Raw genomic sequence first — 25522 nt, 5'->3', positions numbered from 1 at the left:
TAAATAGATCAGAATTATTATGTAATTAATTTATGTGCGCTTCCGCTGCCAACCCCTATGGTCTTAGAAACTCTAATAATAAACTAACAGGAGTACTACATTCTTATAGTGAGAAAATTAATTATTGATCATCTATTTAGTCAAAATATATATGAACCAAATTGATTTATAGTTTCTAATTTCTACAGTAGGGCGAAGGTTCGGGTTCCTACCATAATTATCAATATATAAGCATTTAATTACACAGATACGATCCGATTAATTTTCTTTAAACATTCAATAGCCACCTTATCCATTCACTAATTAGTCACTAAAGCTACCCCAGCCATAATCCTTATAATTAATACCCACTATTTCAACTGTGATTTTTCACTAACCCTATTTATTGAACTTTACATCTTCCACCTACCCCCATTGTCTTAGTATATTATTCGACATATTGAAAATAAGTGCATTGATTTTCTAGAAATAATATAAAAAATCACCTAAAACAACATCACAGATCCACAATACTGCTAAAAATTGAAGTCCAATTGTTGTTTGTAAATTATACTCCATTTAGTAAATAGCAGCGTAGGAATGATGTTTTTGTTTAATTTATCGTTTACAATAAACTATACTTCCACATCATTTTCTCTTTAAAACGACATTAATTATTGTATGCGAGTACATTCAATAATTTCAATATCACATTTTTTCAAAATTTTAATAAAAGACACACATTGCACATGTGACGAAATAAGTAGAAAATCAAATAAAACCTAAAATTGGTCCCATAGACTAGTTCTATAGTTTTTTTTAATTAAAAATCGATCAACTCCCTTTATTTCTTGAAATAAAAATATACACATATGTCAACAGCTCCAAATTTCTAGATTTATTTAACTATATGTCAAAGACGCTCAGTTTGAACAGCACAAATTCTTTGATTAGATAGGAAAGGAGATATACATTGAGAAAATTATGGAAAGAAAAGTTCATATGATTTGACTAATGACCAAAATATTGAAATAATTATAATGCATCATATGGTTTATGACCATAGTCCATACAATCTATAAACAAAACCCAAAATAGTTTTGTTTTATGGTAGCACTATAGGTAGTTAGTTGCACGCCTTCATAAAAAATATTTTATTAAATTAGTTTCAACAATGATGCAATAGTAATAAATTAAAATCCTAATCTATTTAAAACATGTTTAATAACTTGGTAGCCGTTTAATAGCGAATCGCGACCGTTTGAATATATATTTATAAAAATTGATTAATAAGGGAAGAAGTCGTGTGGAAATTACCAAACTAGCCCATCACCATAATACTATATCGACAAAGTCGGTCGTTCGTTCTTATCCTAAATCCTAAATATACATACCATTCCACCTTCCTTATACGATAACAATATTAATTTCTACTTTCCGCATTTGAAAATTTCCTTGCAAATCCGCAATCCTTAGCCGCATCAAACATCATTAACAATGTCGCAATTCACGTTTCTGTATCCGTGAAACTCCCACCTGTAATTCACACACAACACACAGTGGTGTTCTTCTTCAACTGAATCGCACTGTTCTGTTTCCGTTTCTTTTCTTTCCAAAGCTTCTTTTTTTTTATTTCTGTTTCTGCTGATCCAAGAAAGCCCAAGATTCGATTTTTATTTGTATTTGGTTAGCGTTGAAGGATATTTGTCATTATGCTGTCGAGATCCTGCTTCAATCTGTTGAATCTCGACGATTTCTCTAGTGATCGCACCCGAATCCCGAGAGTCATCTCCGTGCCCGGAATCATCTCCGATTTCGAGGACGGCAGCAATGCCGAGATCGCAGAATCCGACGTCGTTTCGTCCGCCACTCAGGAGAGGCGAATAGTGGTCTCCAACCAGCTCCCTTTAAAGGCCTACAGAGATTCATCATCGAAAAAATGGCGCTTCGATTGGGACGGCGACGCCCTCGTCTCGCAGCTCATCGACGGGTTCCCGCCCGAAACCGACGTCGTTTTCGTGGGGTGTTTGGGGGTGGATGTGGATCCGGCGGAGCAGGAAGAGGTGGCCCAGTTCTTGCTAGAGAACTTCAAATGCGTGCCCACTTTCTTGAGCTCTGATTTGATCAACAAATTCTACCACGGTTTCTGCAAGCACTATCTCTGGCCGTTGTTCCATTACATGCTGCCTATGACGCTAAATCACGGGGTGAGGTTTGATAAGGACACGTGGCAGGCGTATGTCTCTGCTAACAAGGTCTTCGCTGACAGGATCATGGAGGTTATCAATCCGGACGAGGATTATGTGTGGATACATGATTACCATCTCATGATTCTCCCTACTTTCTTGAGGAAGAGGTATCATAGAGTCAAGCTTGGGTTTTTCTTGCATAGTCCATTTCCTTCTTCCGAGATATATAGGACATTGCCTGTGAGGGAGGAGATTCTGAGGGCCCTATTGAATTGTGATCTTATTGGCTTTCATACGTTTGATTATGCTAGGCATTTCTTGTCTTGTTGTAGTAGGATGTTGGGGTTGGATTATCAGTCCAAGAGGGGTTACATTGGGTTGGATTACTATGGTAGAACTGTCACTATCAAGATTTTGCCGATTGGGATTCATATGGGGCAGATTAGGTCTTTAATGGCATTGCCGGATACAGCTGAGAAGGTGAGGGAGTTGAGGAAGGAATACGAGGGGAAGACAGTGTTGTTAGGCGTGGATGATTTGGACATGTTTAAAGGTATTGGTTTGAAGTTTATGGCCTTTGGTTTGCTGCTAGGGGAGAATCCTGATTATAGAGGGAATGTGGTGTTGGTGCAGATTGTGAATTCACCTAGGAGCCGTGGGAGCGATATTCAAGAAGTTAGTGATGAGATTACTAAAGTTGCAAGTGAGATCAATGGGAGGTATGGTGGGAAAGGGTATGATCCAATTGTTTGTGTGAATGGTCCCGTCTCTTTCCAAGACAAGGTGGCATACTATGCGATTTCTGAGTGTGTCGTGGTGAATGCAGTGAGAGATGGAATGAATTTGGTGCCTTACAAGTACACAGTGGCCAGACAGAGCTGCCCTGAATTGGACAAGGCATTAGGGCTACAAGATTGCACTAAACCGAAGAAGAGTGTGATCATTGTGTCTGAATTCATAGGATGCTCACCTTCTCTCAGTGGGGCAATCCGTGTGAACCCTTGGGATGTTAATAGTGTGGCCGAAGCAATGGTGTTGGGGTTGACGATGAAGGATAGTGAGAAAGAGCTTCGCCACGAGAAGCATTACAAGTATGTTGCATCCCATGATGTTGCGTATTGGGCCAGGAGCTTTGATCAGGATCTTGAGAGAGCTTGTGCTGAGCATTATAGGAAGAGGTGTTGGGGCATAGGGTTTGGTCTGAACTCGAGAGTTGTGGCGTTGGGGCCTCATTTTAGGAAGCTGTCGTTGGAGCACATTGTGTCGGCTTACAACAATACGAAAAGCAGCAGGCTCATCCTGCTGGACTATGACGGGACGATGATGCCACAGGATAGAGTAGACAAATCACCAAGCCCTGAGGTTATATCAGTCTTGAATAGTTTGTGTAATGATCCTAAAAACATAGTGTTCATTGTTAGTGGGAGAGGGAGAGATTCTTTAGGGAAGTGGTTTTCACAATGTGAGAATCTGGGGCTGTCTGCTGAGCATGGTTACTTCACCAGGTAAGATTCTCCACCCGTGTATGATGTGGCCTTGTTGGTATAAGTATAACTCTTCTTGACTAACATTGCGCCCGCCTGTGGTGGTAGGTGGAAGAGGAATTCCCCGTGGGAATCCTGCGGAATTGCAGCTGACTTGAGCTGGAAAAACATAGCCCTTCCTGTGATGGAGCACTACACAGAGGCAACAGATGGTTCATCCATAGAGCAGAAGGAGAGCGCGTTGGTTTGGCATCATCAAGAAGCTGATCCTGACTTTGGATTGTGGCAAGCTAAAGAGCTCCACGATCACTTAGAGAGCGTGCTTGCTAATGATCCCGTCCTTGTCAAAAGTGGCCAGCAGATTATAGAGGTCAAACTGCAGGTATATGGATGATCCTTCTAGTGTGTGTTGTGTATTCAATTCTTGAATTCCCTAATGCACTTCTAGCCTTTGTTGTGTGTACTTGTTGTGTATAGGTATAGTCAGCATTGCTTGCAGCCTATTTAGTGTGTGTATTTCTTGAATTTCTTATTTCAGAGAGTGTGTGTGTGGTGGTGCAGGGGGTGAGCAAAGGTGTGGTGGTGAAGAATCTGATGGAGACCATGAGAAATAGAGGGAAGGCAGCTGAGTTTGTTCTGTGCATAGGCGATGACAGATCGGATGAGGACATGTTTGAGGCCATCGGGGCCTCAGTTGCCAGGCAGTCCTTGCCTGATGCAAGCGAGGTCTTTGCCTGCACTGTTGGGCAGAAACCCAGCATGGCCAAGTACTATCTAGACGACACGTTCCAAGTCATCAAGATGCTGCAGGGCCTCTCAGCTGCCTCTGCGTCTCACCATCCCTCCGCAAAATCAAGCCTTGGAACAGCGCCATGAACTTGAGCACGAGCACGGACTCAACATTCATCCTTGTACAGATGGTTATAGCACATGTAGTTAGTACGACGTCTCTCTTCTCATTTACATATACACAACTTGAAATGTGACAAAAGAGTAGATGTTGGTTGTTGATCCACATGTTTTTATTTAGACCTCAGTCGATAATACCAAGTTCCCTTCAATTCTTTTCCACATTTTGAGTGCTCCTCCCTCTTCTTCTTGTCATTTTGGCTTACATTAACAACTTACTACAATAAACAAAATCAAATGCTTAAGTAACAAAATACGACAGAGCTCAAAGGAAGATACATTTATCTCATGATATAAAGAAAGAATAATAAACTTTTTTTAATCAACATTCGCAATTATTTTAAAATTTACTAGTTCTACTTATAAATATAATCCAAAGATTATAAAGTAGTATTTAAAAATATATTATACACTTCTAGATGTATTACAAAAATTATCCAACTGGAACTAGTGACGTAAGAATGTGGAATTCTTGATTGGGCTATAAAAAGAGGAATTGGCTTTGGAAGATCCATATTCTCAATAAGCTCACAAGTGTTTATTCCCATGTTTCGGAGCTACAATTGAATTCAAATATTTCTGTAAAAGAAATCTACGAAATCTTTGTACAATTTTACATATTATCTGTGTCAAGAGAATTATGTTTTTACTATATCTCTAAATCTACTTCTCTATAATACTGGGAATATATACAATCGACTTATTTTCTCATGTAAGTATAATTTAATTAATTTATAATTTAACTATAATTAGATAATCTTCTTGTTCATTATATTTTAATCTTCCATTTGGACTAGCATTAAATGCAATATGCAATTCCTTGTACCCGGCAGATTAACAGTGCACCTATTTATATTAAAAAATACACTAACTTGAAAAATAAATACATTCATATGCTTTAATAAAATTGAAATATAAACCAAAACATATTTTAAAAATATCACAATTACAAAAAAAAAACATAACCCAATACACAAATGATCACAATTACAAAAAAACATAACCCAATTACAAAAAAGAAAACATAGCTCAGAAATTCATGTACTGCTCCCACAAATGATCTACTACCACATTTCAAAGTTTCAGATTAGCATTTTTATATCTTATTGAGTCATATCAAGTCAAATATTCTTCAAATAGAGTGTTTTCATTTGTTATTATAATTTATTGTTCGTGTTTTAATTCATAATGTATTATTTAATTTTAAATAATAATGGATTGATTTGCAATATCCCATAACATCATATTTAGTGTTAATCCTTAGAAAAACTCAAAAATGAATTTGAGTTTGATGTATGATTGAAGATGAGATTTACACAAAAAATGGGTTTTGGCGTATGGCTAGAGATGGTCTTATGCATCATTAAATATAAAAAATACTAGTTAATTTTTATAATAATTAGACTAATTGATAAAACACTATCATTAAAAAATAAAAATTACAAATAAAATTTCAAATGAAAATAAGGCATTAATTAATAAATTTCTGAAAAAATTCTTCATAAACAACATTAATAAACACTATAAAATTAGGGGGCCAAAAGACAATAAACAGTAATTTATCGGTTAATTTGTAATAAATGAATTTTACTTGAACCGACAAACATTAGGGGATTGGCACAAATCTGGGCTCCCAATTTCTCCATTTCATCTAAATCAATTTGCTATAAGCATCTTGAAGATAACTAATCACCTGCTGAAATGGAGGCCGCGGGAGAAACTAAATCGATTACAATCGATAGCATCATTCCGCCGCGGCTGGAAGACGCCGGCCTTGAGGACTGTGCCCTACCGCCGGATTCCATCAGGGAGGCATTTTTGAAGGCAGCCTCAGCCGTGAGATCGATCGTTTCGGACGAAGGCGGATGCGTGGAAGATCCATGGGAAGAGTCCTCCTACGAGGGCTGCGTGGTGGAGAAAGGCGGCGGATCGACGGAGGCGGCGGGAGATAGAGTGGTGGTGGTGGGGGATGCGGAAGAGAAAGTGGATGCGGTGGTGGGGCCCGGTGTGCCGGACGGAGGGGAGAAGGCCTGCGTTGATGGATTGCAAGGGCTAGAAATTGGGGAAAAGAAAGATGACGTGGCAGATGAGGTGGAGAAGGGTGACGATGAACCAACCTTGGTTGAAGGCTTTGCTTTGTAGATTTGTTGGTTTTTGTACTAATGGTTTAGACTGCTAGTGCTTTGCTATTTGTTTGAACTTGCCATTTTGCTAGATCCAAGGTATGCTATGTGGTACTCCACTATTTTGTACTAGTATAGAAGAAAAAGGAATAAACAGTCTCCAGAGCTGGGATTTAGCCCCTCTCTGCTTTGCTATGAACCTATTTGTTGCTCTTCCAAAGGATAAAACTTTAGTTTCCAATCATGATTCATGAGTCATGAGTGAAGTGATGCAATGCAGCTAAAGGAGGATTTGATCAAGAGAACCATACAAATGTTATCACTTGATTACAATTCTATTTTTTGGTGTTGTTTGCTTTACTGCTCTAATACTGTATGATCAGATGTTGGTAGTCTCCAACATATTCCATGTACCTGCAGTTAAGCTTGTGGGAATTCCCCTAGCCTGTGTTTTGTAGTTACATTATTTCACTTTTGCAAAAGAGTTGCATATTTTGATATGATCCTCTGCCCTCCCTCACAAGCTCAATTTCATTTGATGGGGTTAGTTGGGTTTCATTGCCGCTGTGAGACACTCAATGCAAACAGGTAGTTTGATTCAGCCCCCTCTTTGGTTCAGTTCCAAGAGAATGCCTAAAAGGTTCAGGATCAGCTTAGCCTGCTCAGAGAAATGTTCATGTGCTGCTCAGCATTTTGCTTGTTTAAACTCTCACACCTTGCTATAACTTCCATGCCTTCTAAACCATCTTTTTACTATATTGGCTACTTTTATGCTTTCTTCAATCCTCAATCTCTAACCATTTTCTTGTTCGGGTGCCATGAAAATAAATGCATAATTGCGCTAGGTTGGATTTGTCTGTGTTATCATGGGCATGTTCATATGCTTCAGAGTTCAGAACGAAAACCAATCTCTCCAAAAGAATTCAAGAACGTGATTTGTAAATTGATAGAAAACCTTTTCCCACATCAATTTTGCCACATCAAAATCAATTTGGGGTAAATTTATTTCATTTTAGAAAAGTTGAAAGTTTGAATAAAGTTTTAGGGAAAAACTAGGATATTTATGTTTTCAAATTCGATCATTAACAAGCTCAAACATTTTAAGAGCATCTCCAGTGGGCGGATGTCCCACTCGGACATCCACTAGAACATCCCAAAAACACCTCCTACCACGTCACTAGGACTTCCCATTCCACTGCCACGTCACTAGGACATCCCCTGCACAATCCGCCCTTCCCATCGCCCTTCCCACTAGGACTTCCCGCAATAAAAAAAATCACAATAATCTAATTACGTAAAAACGGAATTATAATTTTAACACGGAATACGGGAAAGCAAAATACGGGCAAAAATACATAGTCATAAAACATAAAAAAAAACATAGTTAGAAAAAAAACAAAATACATAGTCATTCAAAAAAAGAAAAATACATAGTCCTATATCCCCGGCTCATTTCCGCTAACGTTTCTCCAGGTCGATGGGAAACGCCGGAGTCTGCGACTCGCTCGTGGCAGGGGAGTTCCTATCGTTCTCCATTAAGTAGAAATGAAATTTGTAGTAAAAGAAGAGAGAAACTTGTTAACACAAGTGGTGCGAATGAAATGAAGTTCAACGAGCCGTATATATAGAGTTTTTTTTTAAAAAAATTAATTACCGGACGTCCGACCCACTCCACAATGGCGGACGTCCGCCCGCCCGTCGCCCGCACGTCCGAGGACACCCGACATCCTCATGGGACGTCCGTATCCGACCTTCGACGCCACAATGGCGAACGTCCCGATCGCCCGACTCGGACGTCCGACCGGACGTCCGCCATTGGAGATGCTCTTAAGAGTCTGCAATATTAGATTGTTGTATTTTATTCGACACAACATATTTTAGCTCTTTTAATCTTAAAAAGTGCATAAATTATCATAAGATGATGACATCTCCATAAAGACGAGAAAATCTGAAATTAGAAATGTTAGCACAAAGTAGTAGTGATCGCCAAATTCCAATTCGAGCGACGATTTAAGATCCAATCAACCAGGAAAAGGGAAAATTAAAAAACATGAGGAGAAGGAAAATTTTTGAATCGGAATCGCCTGTTGAAGAAGAAGAAGATGATGACAAAGATGAAGATGACGACGACGACGACAAGAAATTAACCTCCAAAAACCCTGATCCGAAACCATTTTTGCCCAAATTATTTATGTTCTGTTTGATTGCGCGCATTATCAATTCCTTGCTCGTGCAGACATACTTCAATCCGGATGAACACTGGCAAGCTCTTGAAATAGCCCATCGAATTGCATTTGGGTAAATCAATCTCTCTCTCTCTCTCACACACACACACACACACAAGCATAAATTTCACGGTTCAGGCTTTTGAATTGTTGATTGAAAATGTTAGGTATGGGCATCAAACATGGGAATGGGAAAAAGGCATAAGGAGCTACTTGCATCCAGCTATCTTTGCTGCTCTGTATAAAGTTCTTGCCTTTCTTCATCTTGATTCCCCTTGGTTCATGGTACTATTAATTTCTTCTACTTCAAAATTCTAACAACATTTTACAAAACTAGTAGTAGTACATTTTTTTTAATCTTTTGTTTTTCATGTTATTCTACTTCTAATGCTCTGCCACTTCTATAGCTGATTCTGTTTATGTTATTCTACTTTCTGCTTGCACTGCTTTCACTGTAAAATCTGTGGCATTGTTATAATCTTGCACAGATTAGGTCTCCTCGCCTGCTACAGTCGGTATTTGCTGCTTTTGGTGATCTCTACGTGTACAAATTCTCTCGAGTTCTGTTTGGTGGTAGTGTTGCTGAATGGGCTGTATCCTTGCTTTGCTTCGATGCTTTTGTGTGCTTCCAAACCTGCTTTTTTCATTGTTTTTATTGGCAAATGGAGTACAAATGTTTGTGCACCTTAACTCCGTAACAGCTCTTTGCACAGCTAAGCAACTGGTTCTTGTTTTTCTGCATGCCTCGCACCTTTTCTAATAGTTTAGAAACCGTTCTCACAATTTTGAGTTTATACTACTGGCCCTGCTTGAGAAGGTCTGCCACTACAGTTCCATCTGGTTCAAGAAAGTATGCCCTGGCAATAGCAGCAATAGCATGTGCCGTTCGACCAACAAGTGCTATCACTTGGATTTACGTTGGTTGTGTGGAGTTATTTTCTACACGTACTAAGCTAAAGTTTATTTTTCTCGAGGTGGCTCCTATCGGGTTAGTATACTAACAATCACATGTTTTATTTTTTGGTCTTTGTGCTTGGATCTTAAGGGTTAATTATAAAAGTTTTTATAAAATACTGTTGCTTTTTACTCACTATAAAAATAGCTCAATTATTCTTCACCTCACCTCTACATGGGAAATGCCCTAGATTAGTGTGTTCAAGATGAAGTTTGGATTATTTCCCAGCTGCTTAGTCCCACAAGAAAGATGTTTAGTCCCACCATTTTCTTGAGAGAGATCCTCCACCATGTTAAAGGCTGTAAACTGAAACATGGTTGACCATCAATAATCAATTTTAAGTTGATCAGAAGTCCAAGGCCCATGTAATTCTATATTTTTAACTATTTATGATGCTACAAACATTAATGAAAATAAAGACAGCATTCTGCAAATGAACTAAGGAAGACTATGTTTTCAGAAAACATATTTTAATAACAGCATCTTCATATGTGATCAAGATACTTCTGTTTAGAGCCAAGTATTAAAATAACTTATGTTTGTTCAGGACCTTCAGTAATTCAGTATTGTCTCTCGGATAATTGTTATTGATATATCTGCCTTTTTTGACATCTGAACTGTGTAGACTAACCGAGATGACTTTTCAGTTTTTCATGTCCTTTTAAGCACAATCAGAAGATGCCTATATATGCATAAACCACTAATGGCACTTGTTTTGAATAGAACTCTAGCAGTTTCATTTTGTAATAATTCTGTAATTACCTTGTAAAGGGCTGCTTGTTTTCCACTTATATTGGAATCATGATGTGTATCAGGGGGATCGTGCTTGGTCTTACATTCTTATTGGACTATCAGTTCTATGGATCATGGGTGATCGTTCCTCTTAACTTTCTAAAGTTCAATTTCTTCTCATCTGGTGGAGACTATTATGGAACGCATGCATGGCACTGGTATTTGACGCAAGGATTCACTGTTATGCTCTTTACCTACATACCGTTTACCATAGCGGGCATTATTATGTCCAAAGAGTGGAAGCTTCCTGGATTGGTTGTCTGGGTTCTGGGAATTTATAGCCTCCTTGGCCACAAAGAGTTCAGGTACCTTGGTTTAATTGACATTGTGCACTCTGACATATAAAGCCCCGCTAGTGCTTCACCCATAAATACCTCTAATTCTTCATACTTCAACTATCAGGTTTGTTCTTCCTGTGCTTCCTGTAGCGTTGATGTTCTCGGGTTATTCCCTAGCTAGCCTAGGACGAGCAGAGAGGACGAAAGGAGGTTCATATTCACATATTAGGCGCGCCCCGAAGCTGGAATTAGCAGTCCTATTCCTTCTCGTAACTAACGTCCCAATGGCATTATATATGAGCATGATTCATCAGGTACAATGGCGTTGGTCTCTGTGACTGAGGATGGTATTGCTTTTACACGAACCTCTCATTTTATTAATGCAAACTAGTCTTAGTTTTTCTCTAATGCTTGATCACAAATCTTATTAAGATTTTGTTTGCAAACAATATCCCATTTCAGAATTTCATTGTAAAAAGTCCCCTAAATATATGAGTGAAATTGCCCACTTTCTTGGTATGTGTGTTTTGATGGCATGAGACACTTATTGGGGCATGGAGGACTTATTTTGTAAAAACTGAAGGCTCTATAATGTTTCCTTGGTATACTGTTACTTGATAATCTCTGCAGAGAGGAACAGAGGATCTCATGAACTATCTCGCGGAGGAGGCCACAGAGAATAACGTCCAAAGCATCCTTTTTCTAACGCCTTGCCATGCTACACCATACTACTCCACTCTGCATCGCAACCTTCCTATGCGTTTCTTGGACTGTACGCCAAGGTAACAATTTGAAATCCGAAGGTTTCAAATCTCCCCTTTATATGCAACTCTCTTTGTTTACTCCAGAGTTGCTCTAAACAGTGATGACAAAGGAATCTTGGATGAGTCCGATCAATTTTTAAAGGACCCCATTGGTTTCACAACAAAGTTGGCTCAAACTTGGAACCGTCCAAGCCACATTGTTCTGTTTGATTCAGAAGAGAAGCCATTGAAGGAGTTTCTAGCCTCACATCATTTCAAGGAGGTACTTTCTTTTATACTTGAATATGTTGACTTATTTCGTCGTAGATGTAAGAATTTGGAGCTTTGACAGACCGAATTATAACTTGCAGATGAAAAGATTTTTCCACTCTCATTTTAAGGTGGATAGAGAGTTGCAAGCATCAGTGTTATTGTATGCTTTTCAAGGCCATTGAATTGATGATGATACCAAATTTTGCAGTGGTGGTTGAACAAGTGAAGAACTAGTTGTAGGAAGTTTTTAAGTAGTGGTGTCCTGACACTTTTTTGGGGGAGATAAATTTATCAACTTTGTCATTTACAGCAGCTGAAATCCCATTGTTCTTTTTTACCACCTTGTAGTTTTGAATAGATTTGAGAGAGAATATTCAATGAAAAAGAGCCATATTACATATGCATACATTCTCAGTTTTGTCCCATGAATCTAACTCTCTGCCACTGTAAAAGAGCTTTTTTTTTTACAAAAATTGGTTTGTCGATTGCTTTTTCCTTATTCAACAATTTGCCATAGACAGTATTATTGTAAAAGTTGGTTGAGCTATAAAATATGATTTGGATGGGAAAGAGTTGAACTAACTGCATGATTCTAACTCTTACCATACATCAATTCAAACAAACCAACCAACCCTAAAATCTTAATATTTCTCCTATATAAAAACCTCTTCTTATCATGCAGATATCTTAGATATATCATATCCAAAGATGGCAAACCATCACCCCACCCATTCCTATCTCTTGCTGTTTTTCGTCGTTGTGATGGCCTACACGAATGAGGCCCGCCACCTCCTTGAGTCCCCGATGCCTTTGGCAAAGCCCGAAATCACAGAGCTACCTAAACGAGAACTGCCTAAGCCTGTGATTCCAGAGTTTCCTAAAGCCGAGATTCCAGAATCGCCAACACTATCCAAGCCCGAGTTTCCAAAACTACCAAAACCAGAATTGCCAGAGCTCGAAATGCCTGTGTTGCCAACTCTCCCCCAACTTCCAAACTTTCCGGAACTCCCCCAATCACCTTGACTTCCTCACTACAAGCATCTATGTTGTTCACAAATATAAGACTAATTATTATTTTGTCAATATATTTTAACTTGTTTGGAGCCAAGCCAAGTCCTTGTTATAAATGGAATATCTATTTTAGAGTTGCATTTATTTTAATATTTGTGGTTAACTCAAATCAACATTGGTTCAAGTGGAAGGCTTTTTATCTTTAATGCCCAATAATGATTTAAACTTTGGCTCACATAATTAGTAATAATAATCATCCACACCAACAATAACATGTATGCATATCAATATTTTGACATAAATATTAACATGTTTAAACAAATACTTGACCTCCCAGTATATCTTTTACTATCAATTATAAAATTTCAAGTCATTAGTAAACAATGTGTTGGGTGTAATATCATTGTAAAGATGGCACCACAACTAAGGAAAATAGTAAATTTCGCCTTAAAAAGTTGAGCAAATAACAGAATCTACACTCTCTCAAATAAGAGAACATGCTGCAAGTCAATCCTTCACACTATTTGCAAGTCATAAATTGAATCAATTTTTAGGTATGCACCAATTTGAGGACAGGTGAACATTAACGTTTATAACTTAAAATCCAGCAATAATATTGTTATAAAACTGAAAGAGACACGATATACACGAATGTATCACAAACATATTCATAAAATAACACTCTTTGTTAATTTACACAAACAAACATACGTATTAATTGTGTAATATATAAAGGTCAGATCTGAGTTGTCAACTTAAGTGCAGTAGTAGTCAACAATTTTCTCAAATATGAATGGAATAAATTCAATTCATATCCTATTTAATCTCCCCATTTAACATGCATTCATCTCTGTATAGTGAGAGAAAGAGAGAGGAATGGTCCTAACTTATAACTCCAAAGTCCTAACATATATTAATATACAAAAGCAGCATGCATGCTTGTACGGTTGTACCTATAAATGCATTGCCTCATCACATGTTTCCAGCCACCATACACTGACAATTAATGAAAACATCTCTATATATCCATCATCCTCATCTCCCTGCACCTTCTGAAAATTCAGTACTTCATTTTCCTCCACTCTAGTACTAAAAAATCACACACACTGACACACATACATGTAGCAATGGAGTTGCTGAGAAGAATAATCCATGTGATGATAATAATAATAATAATAGTGTTGTCATCAGCAATTAGCAATATTGCATTTGGAGAGGGGAGGGGAGAGCAAGATCTTGACCGCATAACGGCGCTTCCAGGGCAGCCGGCGGTGAACTTCTCCCAGTATTCCGGCTATGTCACCGTCAACCAAGAAGAGGGCCGCGCCCTCTTCTACTGGCTCACGGAGGCTGCCGATCATCCGGACACTAAACCACTTCTTCTTTGGCTCAATGGAGGTTCCTTCTAACTTCTACTTAATTTTTATTTATTTATTATCTCTCCATAATTATAAAATTGATTTCGGACAACCACTCGAATGCTACTAAACCTTCTTCAACCAGAAAAATTTAAAGTTGGGTCCTATGAATAAATGGGACAGCTAACGTTGAGAAAGGCCAATATATAACTTTTTCATTCACTAGTCTACCTTTATTAGGCACAAATTTTTGAAGTGAGGTGTATGTCGACCATAATTCTTTTGACTCTCCGTTCCACTATAATTGACATGTTTTCCTTTTATAGGTTCCCATCTAATAGACACATTCCCTAAAAATAGAAACATTATTATTTCTACTTTATTCTCACTCCTTCGACTCATAAAACAAAACTGTATAAAATTATGTGTCCCATTTAGAATGGGATGGAGGGAGTATTGATTTTGAAAGTCTTTTTTGGTAACTTTGGTTGGATATTTTATTTACTTATATTAGGTATAATAAATATATGATTGTTGTTTTCCAATATAGTAGCAGTAGGTATGAACTTATGTCATGCATTAATAGTTGAGAAGTCATTTCAAAATAACATGAAACACACAGTGAGACACGAGTCACTGTCTTTAGCCATGGAAATCACTCTCATCGGTCAGCACGATTCATGCCCAGCCCCGGGGCACGTTAGCACCACCCCACAAGCATCTCTCTGTTTCATAAATTGTCACCTTAATTCTGCATGCCCTCTGCAGCTCTACATACATTATATGATCAAACAACACAAAAAACCCCTTTTAATTTGTACATAAATCATTGTTTTATGCAGGACCTGGATGTTCATCAGTGGCGTATGGAGCATCAGAAGAAATAGGGCCATTTAGAATCAACAAAAATGCTTCATCTCTCTACCTCAACAAATACTCATGGAATATAGGTACCAAAACACTTGCTTGAATTCATTTCTTCTCTGGAATAAGGTGGAAAAAAGAAAAGAGCCTACCTGCAGCATCTAGTTTTTTGTGGTTGCAGTAGCAAATGTTTTGTTTCTTGAATCGCCTGCTGGCGTTGGCTTCTCCTACACAAACACGAGCTCCAACCTCGAGGACTCTGGGGACGAAAGAACTGGTACATTCCATATCCATTTTTTGCATTCATTTGTGAAGTAAAAAGGTGAGAATCTTATCAAAATTTGGTGTTGTAGCTGAGGATGCTCTGGTTTTCCTGATAAGATGGATGGATAGGTTCCCACAGTACAAATACAGAGACTTTTACATCTCTGGAGAGAGCTATGCAGGTAGTAGTGACCACATATCATACATTCTCCATTGCCAACATTTAGCTAACAATCTTCTACCTTGACTCGTCTTGGCAGGCCACTACGTCCCACAGCTGGCAAACAAGATATATGATTCTAACAACAAATCTTCCCATCCCATCATCAATCTCAAAGGATTCATTGTAACCTCACTTTCAGTCTAATATCAGGCATGAGACATGATATTGAATACTAGTAGACTTGACAAAAATCTATTTGCAGGTAGGAAATGCAGATACAGACAGCTACTACGATTACATTGGAACCGTGAACTACTGGTGGAGCCACTCCTTGATATCGGATCACACATATAACTTACTTTTTAAATCATGCAATAACAGCTTCAAAGATACTTCTCATAAATGTCAAGACATGCTGACGTACGTGGATAAAGAAATTGGGAACATAAATCTGTACAACATATACACAGAGAGGTGCAATGAACCACAAGGGGGAGGAAGCAGACAGTTTCTGAAGCGCAGGACAGTTGCACGCTCTTCAGGATATGACCCGTGTACAGAGAACTATGCTGAGATATACTACAACAGGATGGATGTGCAGAAAGTGCTCCATGCAAATACTACAGGCATTCCATACAAGTGGACAGCATGCAGGTATTTTCAAATAATGTAGCAAGTTTGAAGAGCTTAAAAAGAGAATGATACATTAACTATGCATACGGCAGTGATCCACTTATAAATAACTGGAAAGACTCTCCCGCTTCAATGCTCCCCGTCTACACAAAGCTGATTGCTGCAGGGCTTAGAATATGGGTATTCAGGTGCAATCATATCAATAAATTTCATAAGAAATATGCACAAATTTCAAAAATTGTTTTGTTAACCCTTCCATTTATCTCCACTGCAGTGGGGACACAGATGCAGTCGTTCCTGTGACAGCAACGAAGCTTTCTCTGAGCCATCTCAATCTCAGAATCAAAACTCCATGGTATCCTTGGTATGTTGGTGGCCAGGTAATTAATCATATTATTAAGTCTTCTGCAGTGGATTTTTGTACCAATCTTGAATGAAAGAAGAGCTTATTATTTACAGGTGGGAGGATGGACAGAGGTGTATGATGGGCTAACATTTGCGACACTTAGAGGAGCTGGGCACGAGGTTCCTCTGTTTCAGCCTATGAGAGCTTTCAAACTTATAGAGTCCTTCTTGTCTGGGAAAGACTTGCCAAAATCTCAGTAAGATAGTATAAATGTACTTTCACGAAAACCAGGAGACGGAATATCTAGAAAAAGTCTTAGAATAGGATCATTCAACATGAATTGTATCTCAAAGTTACATACTATAGTTCTCAAGCAAGCTATTCGTTCACATCCTTGTTTTTAGCCAAAGGAAGATTGTATAAAGTAAACGTACATGCATTCATTTTGACTAGAAACATAATTGTATTTCTACATAAAGTCATTGTTTGAACCCCTCGCTCAGGCCGGGAGGCATTCCTATACTCTGAGCTAGGTCGCTCATTCTCTCCTTCATTGCCTGGACGAATTAGAGAAATTAGAAAAATTTTAAGAGGGAAAAATATAATAAAAACCATTATTCTTATGACAGAATCTTACAATAACACTCTTCTGATGTGCTTCTTTGTATGCCTCATTGATCAACAGCGAAAGTTTCTGTCCAAAGAAGAGACCAAACTTAATAAATTTCTCAATAATTACAGAAGAATATGTTTAATACAAGCGTAAACCAAGAAGGAAGGATGAGTTTTGAATATGATGTTTTCTTTCTTTGAACTTCAAAAGATCTGAGAAATTTATTTGAAAATGAAATCACCATCAGTATAACTAAATAAAAGTAAAAATTCCAACTAAACATGGGAAATGCATAAAGCAAAAGGATAACTTCTGTTTTTTATGGGGGGAACTATGGGGGGTTTACGTGAAGCAAGTCAATCAAAAATCATTCTGCAACTCTCCATTTCTACATGTATCTCAAAGAGAAAGACAGTATGTGCAGAAAAGGTTAAATTAATTTTGTTTATAGGACATAGCAGTCGCCTGCCCATCTTCAATGTCGCTTGATATATAGCTGACACTCGCTTTTATTTTGTCAAGATTAGTAGTACATTTCTGCTACTTTGCAAATAAGTATAATGTCCCGCGTATAGGGTAAGTACATATTCGAGTGACCATCTGTATAAGTTACCTGGTAGTTAAAAAAGAAGTAATATGCAATGGCAGTCTGAATGTGTCTACATGGTGGTACTAAAATCAGGAGAGCCATAAACAGCATATTCAACAGAAAGCGAATCCAAGGACACTCACTTCAGCTCCTAGTTCCATTGCAGCTTCAGTAATCTCAGTGCGTATAGGTTGTTGATTCCCAGACAATGTAACCTGAAATGATGTCAAACCAAGGTGCAGTTACTTATCCACCAAAAAAAGGTGGTTGAAGAGAGAAAGTAGGCTTATCTACGCATAGTTAGCAACATTTCGGATATGCTCAATTATTGATGTCAAAACCAAGGTGCAGTTTCTGCAAGGAAAATACCTTGAGTGCCCATCACAAGCAGGATTTGAGGACATTATTGAGAGAGAAAGAAAGAGAATTCAAACTTTCATCTATAAGTCCATCATGACTGCAATTTCATGTATGTACACAAAGAACTCTGCTTGAGAGATTAAATGGCTTGTCTTTAGATATTTATGCTCAATATTTTTATATTTTTTCAAAGTAGTTATTTATTCATAGTAGATATGTAGTCAAAGATCCTAAATAAGAGTGTGTGCTGCCAGACTGGAAGCTTAATTAATCTGCTGAATACCTTTATGAGCTCTCCTTCACAGTAACCCTCAAACTCTGCTCTGCATAAGGATTCCAAAAAGGGAAATGGGTGAAGTGGATACCGTGTATTCAGAAGACAACTTACAAAATAAAAAATGCTATAGTTCACTCCCACATACACTGCAAGTTCTTTTTGCACTCTGACTGCTTCAACCTGGACAACCATCTGCGCCTTCTTCACTGTTTCATATAACCCTTGCATTCCTCCCATGATCCCTGCCTGATCTTCAAAATCAATCCAATGTCATTTAAGGAATATGAGCTAGTAACTCGAAAAGATAAATGCCCAAGATTTAGCTGCACTTCAACTTAACACCTTAAAAACTTGCAAAACTTTTTGAACAAATAAAACTTGGTTAACTTGCCTTTGAAGGAGCATCATCGCTTTTTTCACCATTATCTTTCTTACCACCAAATAGGCAGCAAATTTTAAGAGGTTTCTGTTTCACAATCAACTTCTGGTAAGTAGACTGAGATAGACCACATATGCCGACTGGACCTGTGCTGGTGTTTAATTTGTCTGAACAGGTACAGCAAAAGGGAAACAAAAGGAAATGTTTACTAAACGAAGAAATATAGAAATCTAACCTTATGAAAATAGATAGTTCAAAGAGCCAAAAAACCATTTTTCCAAGGGATACTGCATAATATATAATGATTGCTAACTTGCATAATATACAAATCAAAGCCCAAGTATTTAACCAGCCTGTGAAAGAACCAACTTATGTTCATAAACATCACTTAAAATGAAGGAAATTTGTACCATGAACAAAAGAAAATAGTCCTACTTAGTTTCTATCCGCCCCATTAAAAGGCAGATATCCAGAACCAGGCAAAGTCCATTCTACCATTGTCTGCTCTTTCTTCTAAACCAGTACAAGAAAACAATCATATCAACAATTTTGAATACTGGCTGCTGCTACATTCAACCATTTAGAATATACTCCATCCCCAGCTCCGGTACCAACATTTGCATTCTTGTGAATGCTCGATGCAGAGCACAAAACATTACTCCCTCCGTCCACCAATAATTGCCCCATTTTGCCTTTTTTCGTCCCGTCCACCAATAGATATCTCATTTACTTTTTTACTACTTTTGGCAATGGATCTCACGTTCCACTAACTTTATCTAACTCACATTTAATATAAAACTAATCTATATAAAAGTAGACTCACCTTCCACTATCTCTTTTCATTCACTTTCCATTATATTTCTTAAAACTCGTGCTAAATCAAAGTGAGCCTCCTATTCATGGGCGGAGGGAGTACTAAGTTTCGACCAAACAAACCTCCTTACACTCCTAACTAAACTCGAAACCGGAATTATAAACTCATAAAAGTCAAATGAGATTCTAGACTATAGTTCCTCCATTCGAAGATTATATGATAAGAATGTAATCCACTATTTGAGGAATAAGGGAAGAAGATAAAAGATCATCAGTAAAAGGCTTGATTTCACTACTAGTTTTCAGTCTGAACCATACTTAAGAATTCAATAATATCTAAAGTTTTTCACTCTAAAACAGGATAACTAAAAGGAAATCAATCCCCAAATACATCCTTTATAGGAAATACCTGTCTAAATTCTCATGGCACACAGAAAAAGAAAAAAAAACTCTAATATCTAAGAAATAGCACATTTCGACGGAGAGATTACATATGGAGCCAGAAATCGGCATAGACTTGGCAAGTTGAGCTGTAGTTGAGGCCATTTTTCACACAGAAACACGCAGTCAGAGGTGAAAGAGATGAGTGGATAAAAGTAGTTATGTTGTTGGTTTTGCAGTTCAGAAATTTTACTATTTTTAATTTGGTCGGTGGGCTCCAAACCCCGATCCGTTTTTTAATTATACGGGTCGGGTTCAGATCCGGCGTTATATTATTATTTTAGAGATAAAACTTAATTCTACTTTCAAGAGTTATTTTTATGCATTAAATTAGCACAAAAAATAGCGTGATACTATAGCATAAGATGTATGAGTATTATAATCAGCAACATACTGAACATAGTAGAAAGTTAATTTTCGACTAATGATAAAAAAAAAAATTCCATCCTTCCATGAAATTAGTCCATTTTTCTAATTTCGTTGGTCCCCAAAATTAATCTTATACTAAAAATATAAGGTATTATTATTCATTTTTTTTACTTTATCTATGTTTTATCGTGATTATCTAATTTATCTATTTTATTCTCATAATTTCTTAATTTTATATTAAAAATTGTGTCCGTTGAACAATTTTTTATTGAGTTAAAGAGTATACTGAAATCAAAATCATAACAAAAAATCATTTAAAAGAAAATTGAAAGCGGGTGCCGCAATAGCCGCCGCGGGAGAAGTCTACCTCCTGCAAATAGTGCTGCGAAACGCATTAATAAATAAAAAGTTGGATTTTCATGCGTCTGATTCCGTATGAGCAGGCAGAAATGGGGATGGTGATAAACAGGAATGGCGCATTTATTAAAGAAAAAAGCAAAGCGCCAGCACAGGCTTCAAACTCATGCTACCCAACAACCTCAACAGCACACCGGGAAAATCGCATCTCTCATCCTGCTTTTTCAGCCATTTTTCCAATGACTCTTCTCATTCATTAATTTCCCCTTCCTTTCTCTCTCCTCTCATTCTATTCAAATAAGGAGTCTCTTCTTGACTTGCAACTTTTTCCCAACAATAAACCAGAGTCCCACATCACACTCACACACCACCAAAATTAAAGCAGATAGAGAATTTTGTGTGTCCCACAATTGCCCTTCTGCAACCCCAGCCCCCCCCAAAATCCCCCTTCTTCATCATCACCTTCACTCCCTTTCCAACAACTATGACTTTTTATTTTGCCGTGGGCTTTTTCGCCCTTTCTCTATTTCAGTCCACACAGGCCTCCCCTCTCCCTATCCCATCTCCCTATTCCATCTTTTCTTTATTACTCGCCCATCTCTCTTCCGTCTTCACATCTTTTACCATTTTCCTCGTTTCCGTGTTTTCACAGCTAACCCGTATATACATACACCCCATTCCCGTCTGCAAGATCAAAGGATTTCAAAAGGCTATTTTATGTCAATGAAGATCAAAGGGGGGATTTTGGATCCAACGACGCCGTATGGCCTTGCTGCCAGAGAGGATGTTAGGGCTAAGCACAAGTATCAGACTCTTAACCAGGACTATCTCGGCTTGCAAAAGGTCTTTTCTGTTTTTTTTTGGGTTTTGAATTTGGGGATCTGATGTTTTATTTGCTTTTATGTGTAATTTGCTTGGATATTAATATTTGGAATTGATCTGCTTGTTTTGTATGGATTGATCTACCTCTTTCGTTATTATTTGATGTTTTCTTCTAAAAATTAATTAATTGATGTTGTTGGAGTTCTTACACTCTAAATTGCTGGTGTTTTTTTTTATTATTTATATTAGCCTAATTTGAGTTCATATATTTTTCTTTAGATTATTGTTTTGGATTTCTTTTGTCATATCTATTAGGTTTCCCTAAAAAAAATTAGATTAGGTCTTTAGGGTTACTTAAACTATTATCATGTGTGTAGTAGTACTCATTTCCATGCTCAGATTAAAATAATTAGTAACTTACTGCAAGATGTGTGTATCTTCATGATTCTTAGCTAAAAAATGATGCAATTAAAAGGTGTGTGTGTTTAATTGGGAGTTTCATTTTGTTGCTACGATTGTTAGTCCCAGCAAGTTTGGTTGTTTCACTGTAAATAATGTAAAGATGTACTGTTGTTCTACAGGAAGTTGATAACATGAAGAGCAGATTAGAGGCTGGGAAGCAGAGCAAGATGGCTCTCGCTGCTGAAGTTCGGTATGCAATAATCTTGCCTCTCACTCTAATTACAAATATGAAGATTGTGTGATTTAGCTTTGTCTAGAATGTATCCTTTGTGAAAGGGGTTGCTGTAATTGTTCTGTGAGCGAGATATGTCGTGAGCATAGTCAGCAAGTATGAACTATGGAGCGACTTTCTCACGATGTTATGTTTCACTAGGTCTTCTGTTACATTTTTATTCAAGATTGTGTGTGCGGTGGCAATCGATAGTTGCGTTCCTCAGTATAATTTGTCAATAGATACAACTAATGTTGAAGTGCACTGTGCCCTGTTACCGTAATGGTCTTTTATTGTAATCCACAGGTTTCTACGCAAAAGATTTAGTTACTTGGTGAAAATGAAGACTAAGAATTCGCCACCGAAAGAAAAATTAGGACAGTCACCAAATCTGCAGAAGCAAACGAAGCAGACTGAGAGACTTCGTAGAAAAGAAGCCACGCTTCCTATTTTACCCCTGATTCCACAAGTCAGACCGAAGAAGAAACAGTATGTTAGTAAAAAAGTAGGTTTGTTTGGCACATCTCCAGTTGGGAATCCTGATTTTAGCCACAAAGTAAGGCTAGATGCTGGGAAAGTTAATTTGATGCAGATCGCAGCTCCATTTCTTGACTTGCACACAAAAGGAAGAATGTATGCAAATGATACAGCTCTGAGCAATGCAGCCACAGCTTTTGATTTGAACCAAGTTAGTAGTTCTAGTGTGAGAGAATTGTCATTGCCCAGCCGAGCACCTATCTTTGACTTGAATGAAATCTCGGTATGAAGCTATATGCACAAGTGATTACTTACAAATGTGCAAGTGTCATCATGCATTCTTATATTCTATCTATGTTCAACAGATGGGTGATGAGGATGAGGATTTCCAGACTAATGACGAAGAGGTGAAGTATGAAGAAAGCAGGAGAAGTTTAATGAGACATCCAAATGATGAAGTACAAAACGATTTGATGCTGTCCATATGTAGAAATGCTGGTGAAGGGTCGTCTCGTGTGGGGAAGAGAAAGATCTCGTGGCAGGATCCAGTAGCATTGAGAGTTTGAAGCGTCTTTTCATATGTTGAAAGTGTTAGAGTTTGTATACTAAAAATCCCCTTTCGAGTGATTGAATACTGTAAAACTCTATATTTTATTTTTCAATGGATGCAACAGATTATTTTTGTCATAATGTTGTTATGTTTTACATTTAATGAATGTTTATTGCATATTTAAATGTATAAGTAACATGATAAAGTCTAAGTCTTTGTTTTAGTTGATCGGTTGTGGGCATCGTTCACTTTAAGGTAATACGGTCAGTTCAGAACAAAGAAAAATAAGAATTTCACAACTTAGATAGGCCTAGACTACCTGTCGTGAAAGGTTGCAATGTCAGTCCGTATATTTCTAAGCCTTACTGAAATAAGATGACATTGGTGTGGTATAGCACTGATTTGGATCTAACAGCAAGACGAGTCTTTATGCTATCTACTGAAAGACGAGGTCTTGATAATTAATTTCTTAATCAATGTACGTTAGTATTGAGCATACTGTATTAATTATGCACTACTTTGACTTACCAAATGGTGCGGGTTTTTCGCAACCCAAAAATCCTGGTAGTGGTGCTAGGATTGCTATTATATTGAATCGTGCGCGAGGTGAGTCTCGTTTGATAACGTCCACAAGAGGAGCTCGAAACAAGATTTTATTATTCGGAACCTAGCTAGTTGGAGTTTGATTACTCTATGAATAATAAATAAGAGTTTCTTGCTAAGTCCACTCTTGGAGTCAATAATATGTTAATTAATTAAGTTCATAGCAGACATTAATTAATTAATAGACGTTTCTATCTTAAGCACGAGAAATGAACGACAAACAAATGGAAACTCGGAATACTATTAATTTCGAATTTGGATGGGCAGTGCAATATTACTTCTGTAGTGGCTGCTCGTAATATTTCAACATAAACTTATATTAAATTGTGGGTTCAATTTAATTAGTAAGAAGCTAATTGGGGGAGGTCATATCCAAATTCTTCCATAGATCTCTGACTGGGCCCAATATGTGAGTTAATATAAATAGGAGAATAAAGTAGACATAAAATACACATTATCTTTCATTAAAAAATTTCGTCCACCTCTCTTACTCCAAGAGGGACGATTTTCAGCTCCCTCCGTGAGCAGTTTCGTCTTCTTTATTTAAGTCCTAGTACTCTGGTGAGATCAGCCCACACTGATGATATCAGCGTACAGTCCGGGAACCAATTAGAAGATCCGTGGTTTAATTAGTACTCAAGATCTTCACGTGGAGAAGGCGCTAGCCAACTTTGATTCTTTGGAGAATTAACGAGGTAAATTGGTTAACTCCGTAGTAAGCATGTTTTAGGTTTCAATTACGCTAAAGCATGAATAAATTCAAGTTATGAGCATGATGCATGTGCGAATTACGCGAATATATTTTGTCTAAATAATCTGCTAAATAGATCAAGATATTATGTGATCAATCTGATGCACGCTTCCGCTGCCAACCCTTCAGGAAGTTAGCCAATCTTACAGAAGTTGCTCACCCTGTAATGGTGGCTTCCGAGCCATTGCTTTGGCGCGTTTTCTGGGATAAAACCTTAGTTATTACGTACTTAAAAGCACTGCCTGAAATGGACAAACTAGAACTAATTTAAGGATTATATAGTTTATACTTTATACCCTGTAGTAGGCGAAATGGACAAACTAGAACTAATTTAAGGATTATATAGTTTATACTTTATACCCTGTAGTAGGCATGCACACGGGTTGAAACCGGCGGTTTCGGTTCATGAACCGGCAGTTCACGGTTCAGCATTACCATGAACCGGTTCCGGTTCAAAAAACCGCCGGTTTTTTGCCTGAACTGCCGGTTCCGGTTCAAAAAACCGCCGGTTTTTTGCCTGAACTGCCGGTTCCGGACCGGTTCGGCGGTTCATAAATTTTTTTTTTTGCATTTTTTTTTGTTTATCTATGAAATGTGCGTAAATAAAATTCAAAAAAACACAATGAAAGTTGCAATTTTATTGAGATTACAAGTTACAACAATTACAAATCACAAAAAACTTGAAGTCTTAAACAAAAATTTAAATACAACGAGACTACTAGTCTACAACTACAACGAAGCTAACTACTAATTACAAAAAAAGACTTGAAGTTCAGAACAATAAATAGTAAATATACTCTTAGTCGGTGAAGGAGATCTTTCTACATAACTAAATCGATGACATCTTTAGCAATTCAAC

The 25522-nt window shown here is 37.6% G+C and overlaps 6 protein-coding genes across 7 annotated transcripts; 5 read left to right on the top strand and 1 right to left on the bottom strand.

Annotated features, from left to right (window-relative positions):
• Positions 1 to 1354: 1354 nt before the first annotated feature.
• On the top strand, positions 1355 to 4725 carry LOC121752460 (probable alpha,alpha-trehalose-phosphate synthase [UDP-forming] 11). The gene is made up of 3 exons (XM_042147546.1): positions 1355 to 3673; positions 3761 to 4034; positions 4214 to 4725. The coding sequence occupies exons 1-3, from the start codon at positions 1692 to 1694 to the stop codon at positions 4526 to 4528; spliced, it is 2571 nt and encodes an 856-aa protein (XP_042003480.1). The 5' UTR covers positions 1355 to 1691; the 3' UTR covers positions 4529 to 4725.
• Positions 4726 to 6262: 1537 nt separating this feature from the next.
• LOC121752596 lies at positions 6263 to 6703 on the top strand. The gene has a single exon (XM_042147717.1). It carries the CDS (start codon positions 6263 to 6265, stop codon positions 6701 to 6703), a length of 441 nt encoding a protein of 146 aa, XP_042003651.1.
• A 1877-nt stretch (positions 6704 to 8580) lies between these two features.
• On the top strand, positions 8581 to 12350 carry LOC121751140 (mannosyltransferase APTG1-like). Its single transcript, XM_042145858.1, has 9 exons — positions 8581 to 8982; positions 9077 to 9194; positions 9398 to 9502; positions 9611 to 9897; positions 10680 to 10961; positions 11059 to 11248; positions 11565 to 11716; positions 11798 to 11960; positions 12049 to 12350. The coding sequence occupies exons 1-9, from the start codon at positions 8735 to 8737 to the stop codon at positions 12130 to 12132; spliced, it is 1629 nt and encodes a 542-aa protein (XP_042001792.1). The 5' UTR covers positions 8581 to 8734; the 3' UTR covers positions 12133 to 12350.
• Positions 12351 to 13903: 1553 nt separating this feature from the next.
• LOC121751141 (serine carboxypeptidase 24-like) lies at positions 13904 to 17067 on the top strand. The gene is made up of 9 exons (XM_042145859.1): positions 13904 to 14359; positions 15162 to 15269; positions 15365 to 15460; positions 15537 to 15629; positions 15708 to 15793; positions 15873 to 16264; positions 16336 to 16431; positions 16518 to 16623; positions 16703 to 17067. The coding sequence occupies exons 1-9, from the start codon at positions 14089 to 14091 to the stop codon at positions 16847 to 16849; spliced, it is 1395 nt and encodes a 464-aa protein (XP_042001793.1). The 5' UTR covers positions 13904 to 14088; the 3' UTR covers positions 16850 to 17067.
• Positions 16892 to 20245, bottom strand: LOC121751142 (nucleoid-associated protein At4g30620, chloroplastic-like). Of its 2 annotated transcripts, XR_006040003.1 has the most exons (8): positions 20112 to 20245; positions 18820 to 18974; positions 18574 to 18674; positions 18435 to 18474; positions 17935 to 18006; positions 17816 to 17861; positions 17227 to 17283; positions 17068 to 17146 (listed from the first exon to the last, which is right to left on the bottom strand). XR_006040003.1 is itself a non-coding variant. In XM_042145860.1 (7 exons), exons 1-7 carry the CDS (start codon positions 20164 to 20166, stop codon positions 17069 to 17071), a joined length of 558 nt encoding a protein of 185 aa, XP_042001794.1. In that variant the 5' UTR covers positions 20167 to 20245; the 3' UTR covers positions 16892 to 17068. The 2 variants fall into 2 exon arrangements, 1 of the variants encoding a protein (XP_042001794.1); XM_042145860.1 differs by lacking the exon at positions 17816 to 17861 and having other exon boundaries at positions 16892 to 17146.
• A 632-nt stretch (positions 20246 to 20877) lies between these two features.
• LOC121753123 lies at positions 20878 to 23446 on the top strand. The gene is made up of 4 exons (XM_042148306.1): positions 20878 to 21630; positions 22191 to 22261; positions 22589 to 23042; positions 23125 to 23446. Exons 1-4 carry the CDS (start codon positions 21505 to 21507, stop codon positions 23323 to 23325), a joined length of 852 nt encoding a protein of 283 aa, XP_042004240.1. The 5' UTR covers positions 20878 to 21504; the 3' UTR covers positions 23326 to 23446.
• Positions 23447 to 25522: the final 2076 nt, after the last annotated feature.

Source organism: Salvia splendens, chromosome 10, assembly GCF_004379255.2.
Source record: "Salvia splendens isolate huo1 chromosome 10, SspV2, whole genome shotgun sequence".
Classification (NCBI taxonomy): Eukaryota; Viridiplantae; Streptophyta; class Magnoliopsida; order Lamiales; family Lamiaceae; genus Salvia; species Salvia splendens.
Note: the sequence above shows the minus strand (reverse complement) of the source record. Positions and strands in the feature narration are given on the sequence as shown.

What these genes read in the sequence shown, in the direction of transcription:
- LOC121752460 (XM_042147546.1), top strand. Translation starts at nt 1,692, where the DNA reads ATGCTGTCGAGATCCTGCTTCAATCTGTTGAATCTCGACGATTTCTCT. An exon ending in GAGCATGGTTACTTCACCAG is followed by an intron (nt 3,674 to 3,760) that starts GTAAGATTCTCC and finishes CTGTGGTGGTAG; the next exon opens with GTGGAAGAGGAATTCCCCGT. An exon ending in TTATAGAGGTCAAACTGCAG is followed by an intron (nt 4,035 to 4,213) that starts GTATATGGATGA and finishes GTGGTGGTGCAG; the next exon opens with GGGGTGAGCAAAGGTGTGGT.
- LOC121752596 (XM_042147717.1), top strand. Translation starts at nt 6,263, where the DNA reads ATGGAGGCCGCGGGAGAAACTAAATCGATTACAATCGATAGCATCATT.
- LOC121751140 (XM_042145858.1), top strand. Translation starts at nt 8,735, where the DNA reads ATGAGGAGAAGGAAAATTTTTGAATCGGAATCGCCTGTTGAAGAAGAA. An exon ending in GTAGTGTTGCTGAATGGGCT is followed by an intron (nt 9,503 to 9,610) that starts GTATCCTTGCTT and finishes ACTCCGTAACAG; the next exon opens with CTCTTTGCACAGCTAAGCAA. An exon ending in ATATGAGCATGATTCATCAG is followed by an intron (nt 11,249 to 11,564) that starts GTACAATGGCGT and finishes TAATCTCTGCAG; the next exon opens with AGAGGAACAGAGGATCTCAT.
- LOC121751141 (XM_042145859.1), top strand. Translation starts at nt 14,089, where the DNA reads ATGGAGTTGCTGAGAAGAATAATCCATGTGATGATAATAATAATAATA. An exon ending in CTCTGGGGACGAAAGAACTG is followed by an intron (nt 15,461 to 15,536) that starts GTACATTCCATA and finishes TTGGTGTTGTAG; the next exon opens with CTGAGGATGCTCTGGTTTTC. An exon ending in CTTGGTATGTTGGTGGCCAG is followed by an intron (nt 16,624 to 16,702) that starts GTAATTAATCAT and finishes TATTATTTACAG; the next exon opens with GTGGGAGGATGGACAGAGGT.
- LOC121751142 (XM_042145860.1), bottom strand. Translation starts at nt 20,166, where the DNA reads ATGGCCTCAACTACAGCTCAACTTGCCAAGTCTATGCCGATTTCTGGC. An exon ending in GTGAAGGAGAGCTCATAAAG is followed by an intron (nt 18,007 to 18,434) that starts GTATTCAGCAGA and finishes ACATCATTTCAG; the next exon opens with GTTACATTGTCTGGGAATCA. An exon ending in CACATCAGAAGAGTGTTATT is followed by an intron (nt 17,147 to 17,226) that starts GTAAGATTCTGT and finishes TAATTCGTCCAG; the next exon opens with GCAATGAAGGAGAGAATGAG.
- LOC121753123 (XM_042148306.1), top strand. Translation starts at nt 21,505, where the DNA reads ATGTCAATGAAGATCAAAGGGGGGATTTTGGATCCAACGACGCCGTAT. An exon ending in GCTCTCGCTGCTGAAGTTCG is followed by an intron (nt 22,262 to 22,588) that starts GTATGCAATAAT and finishes TGTAATCCACAG; the next exon opens with GTTTCTACGCAAAAGATTTA. An exon ending in TTGACTTGAATGAAATCTCG is followed by an intron (nt 23,043 to 23,124) that starts GTATGAAGCTAT and finishes TATGTTCAACAG; the next exon opens with ATGGGTGATGAGGATGAGGA.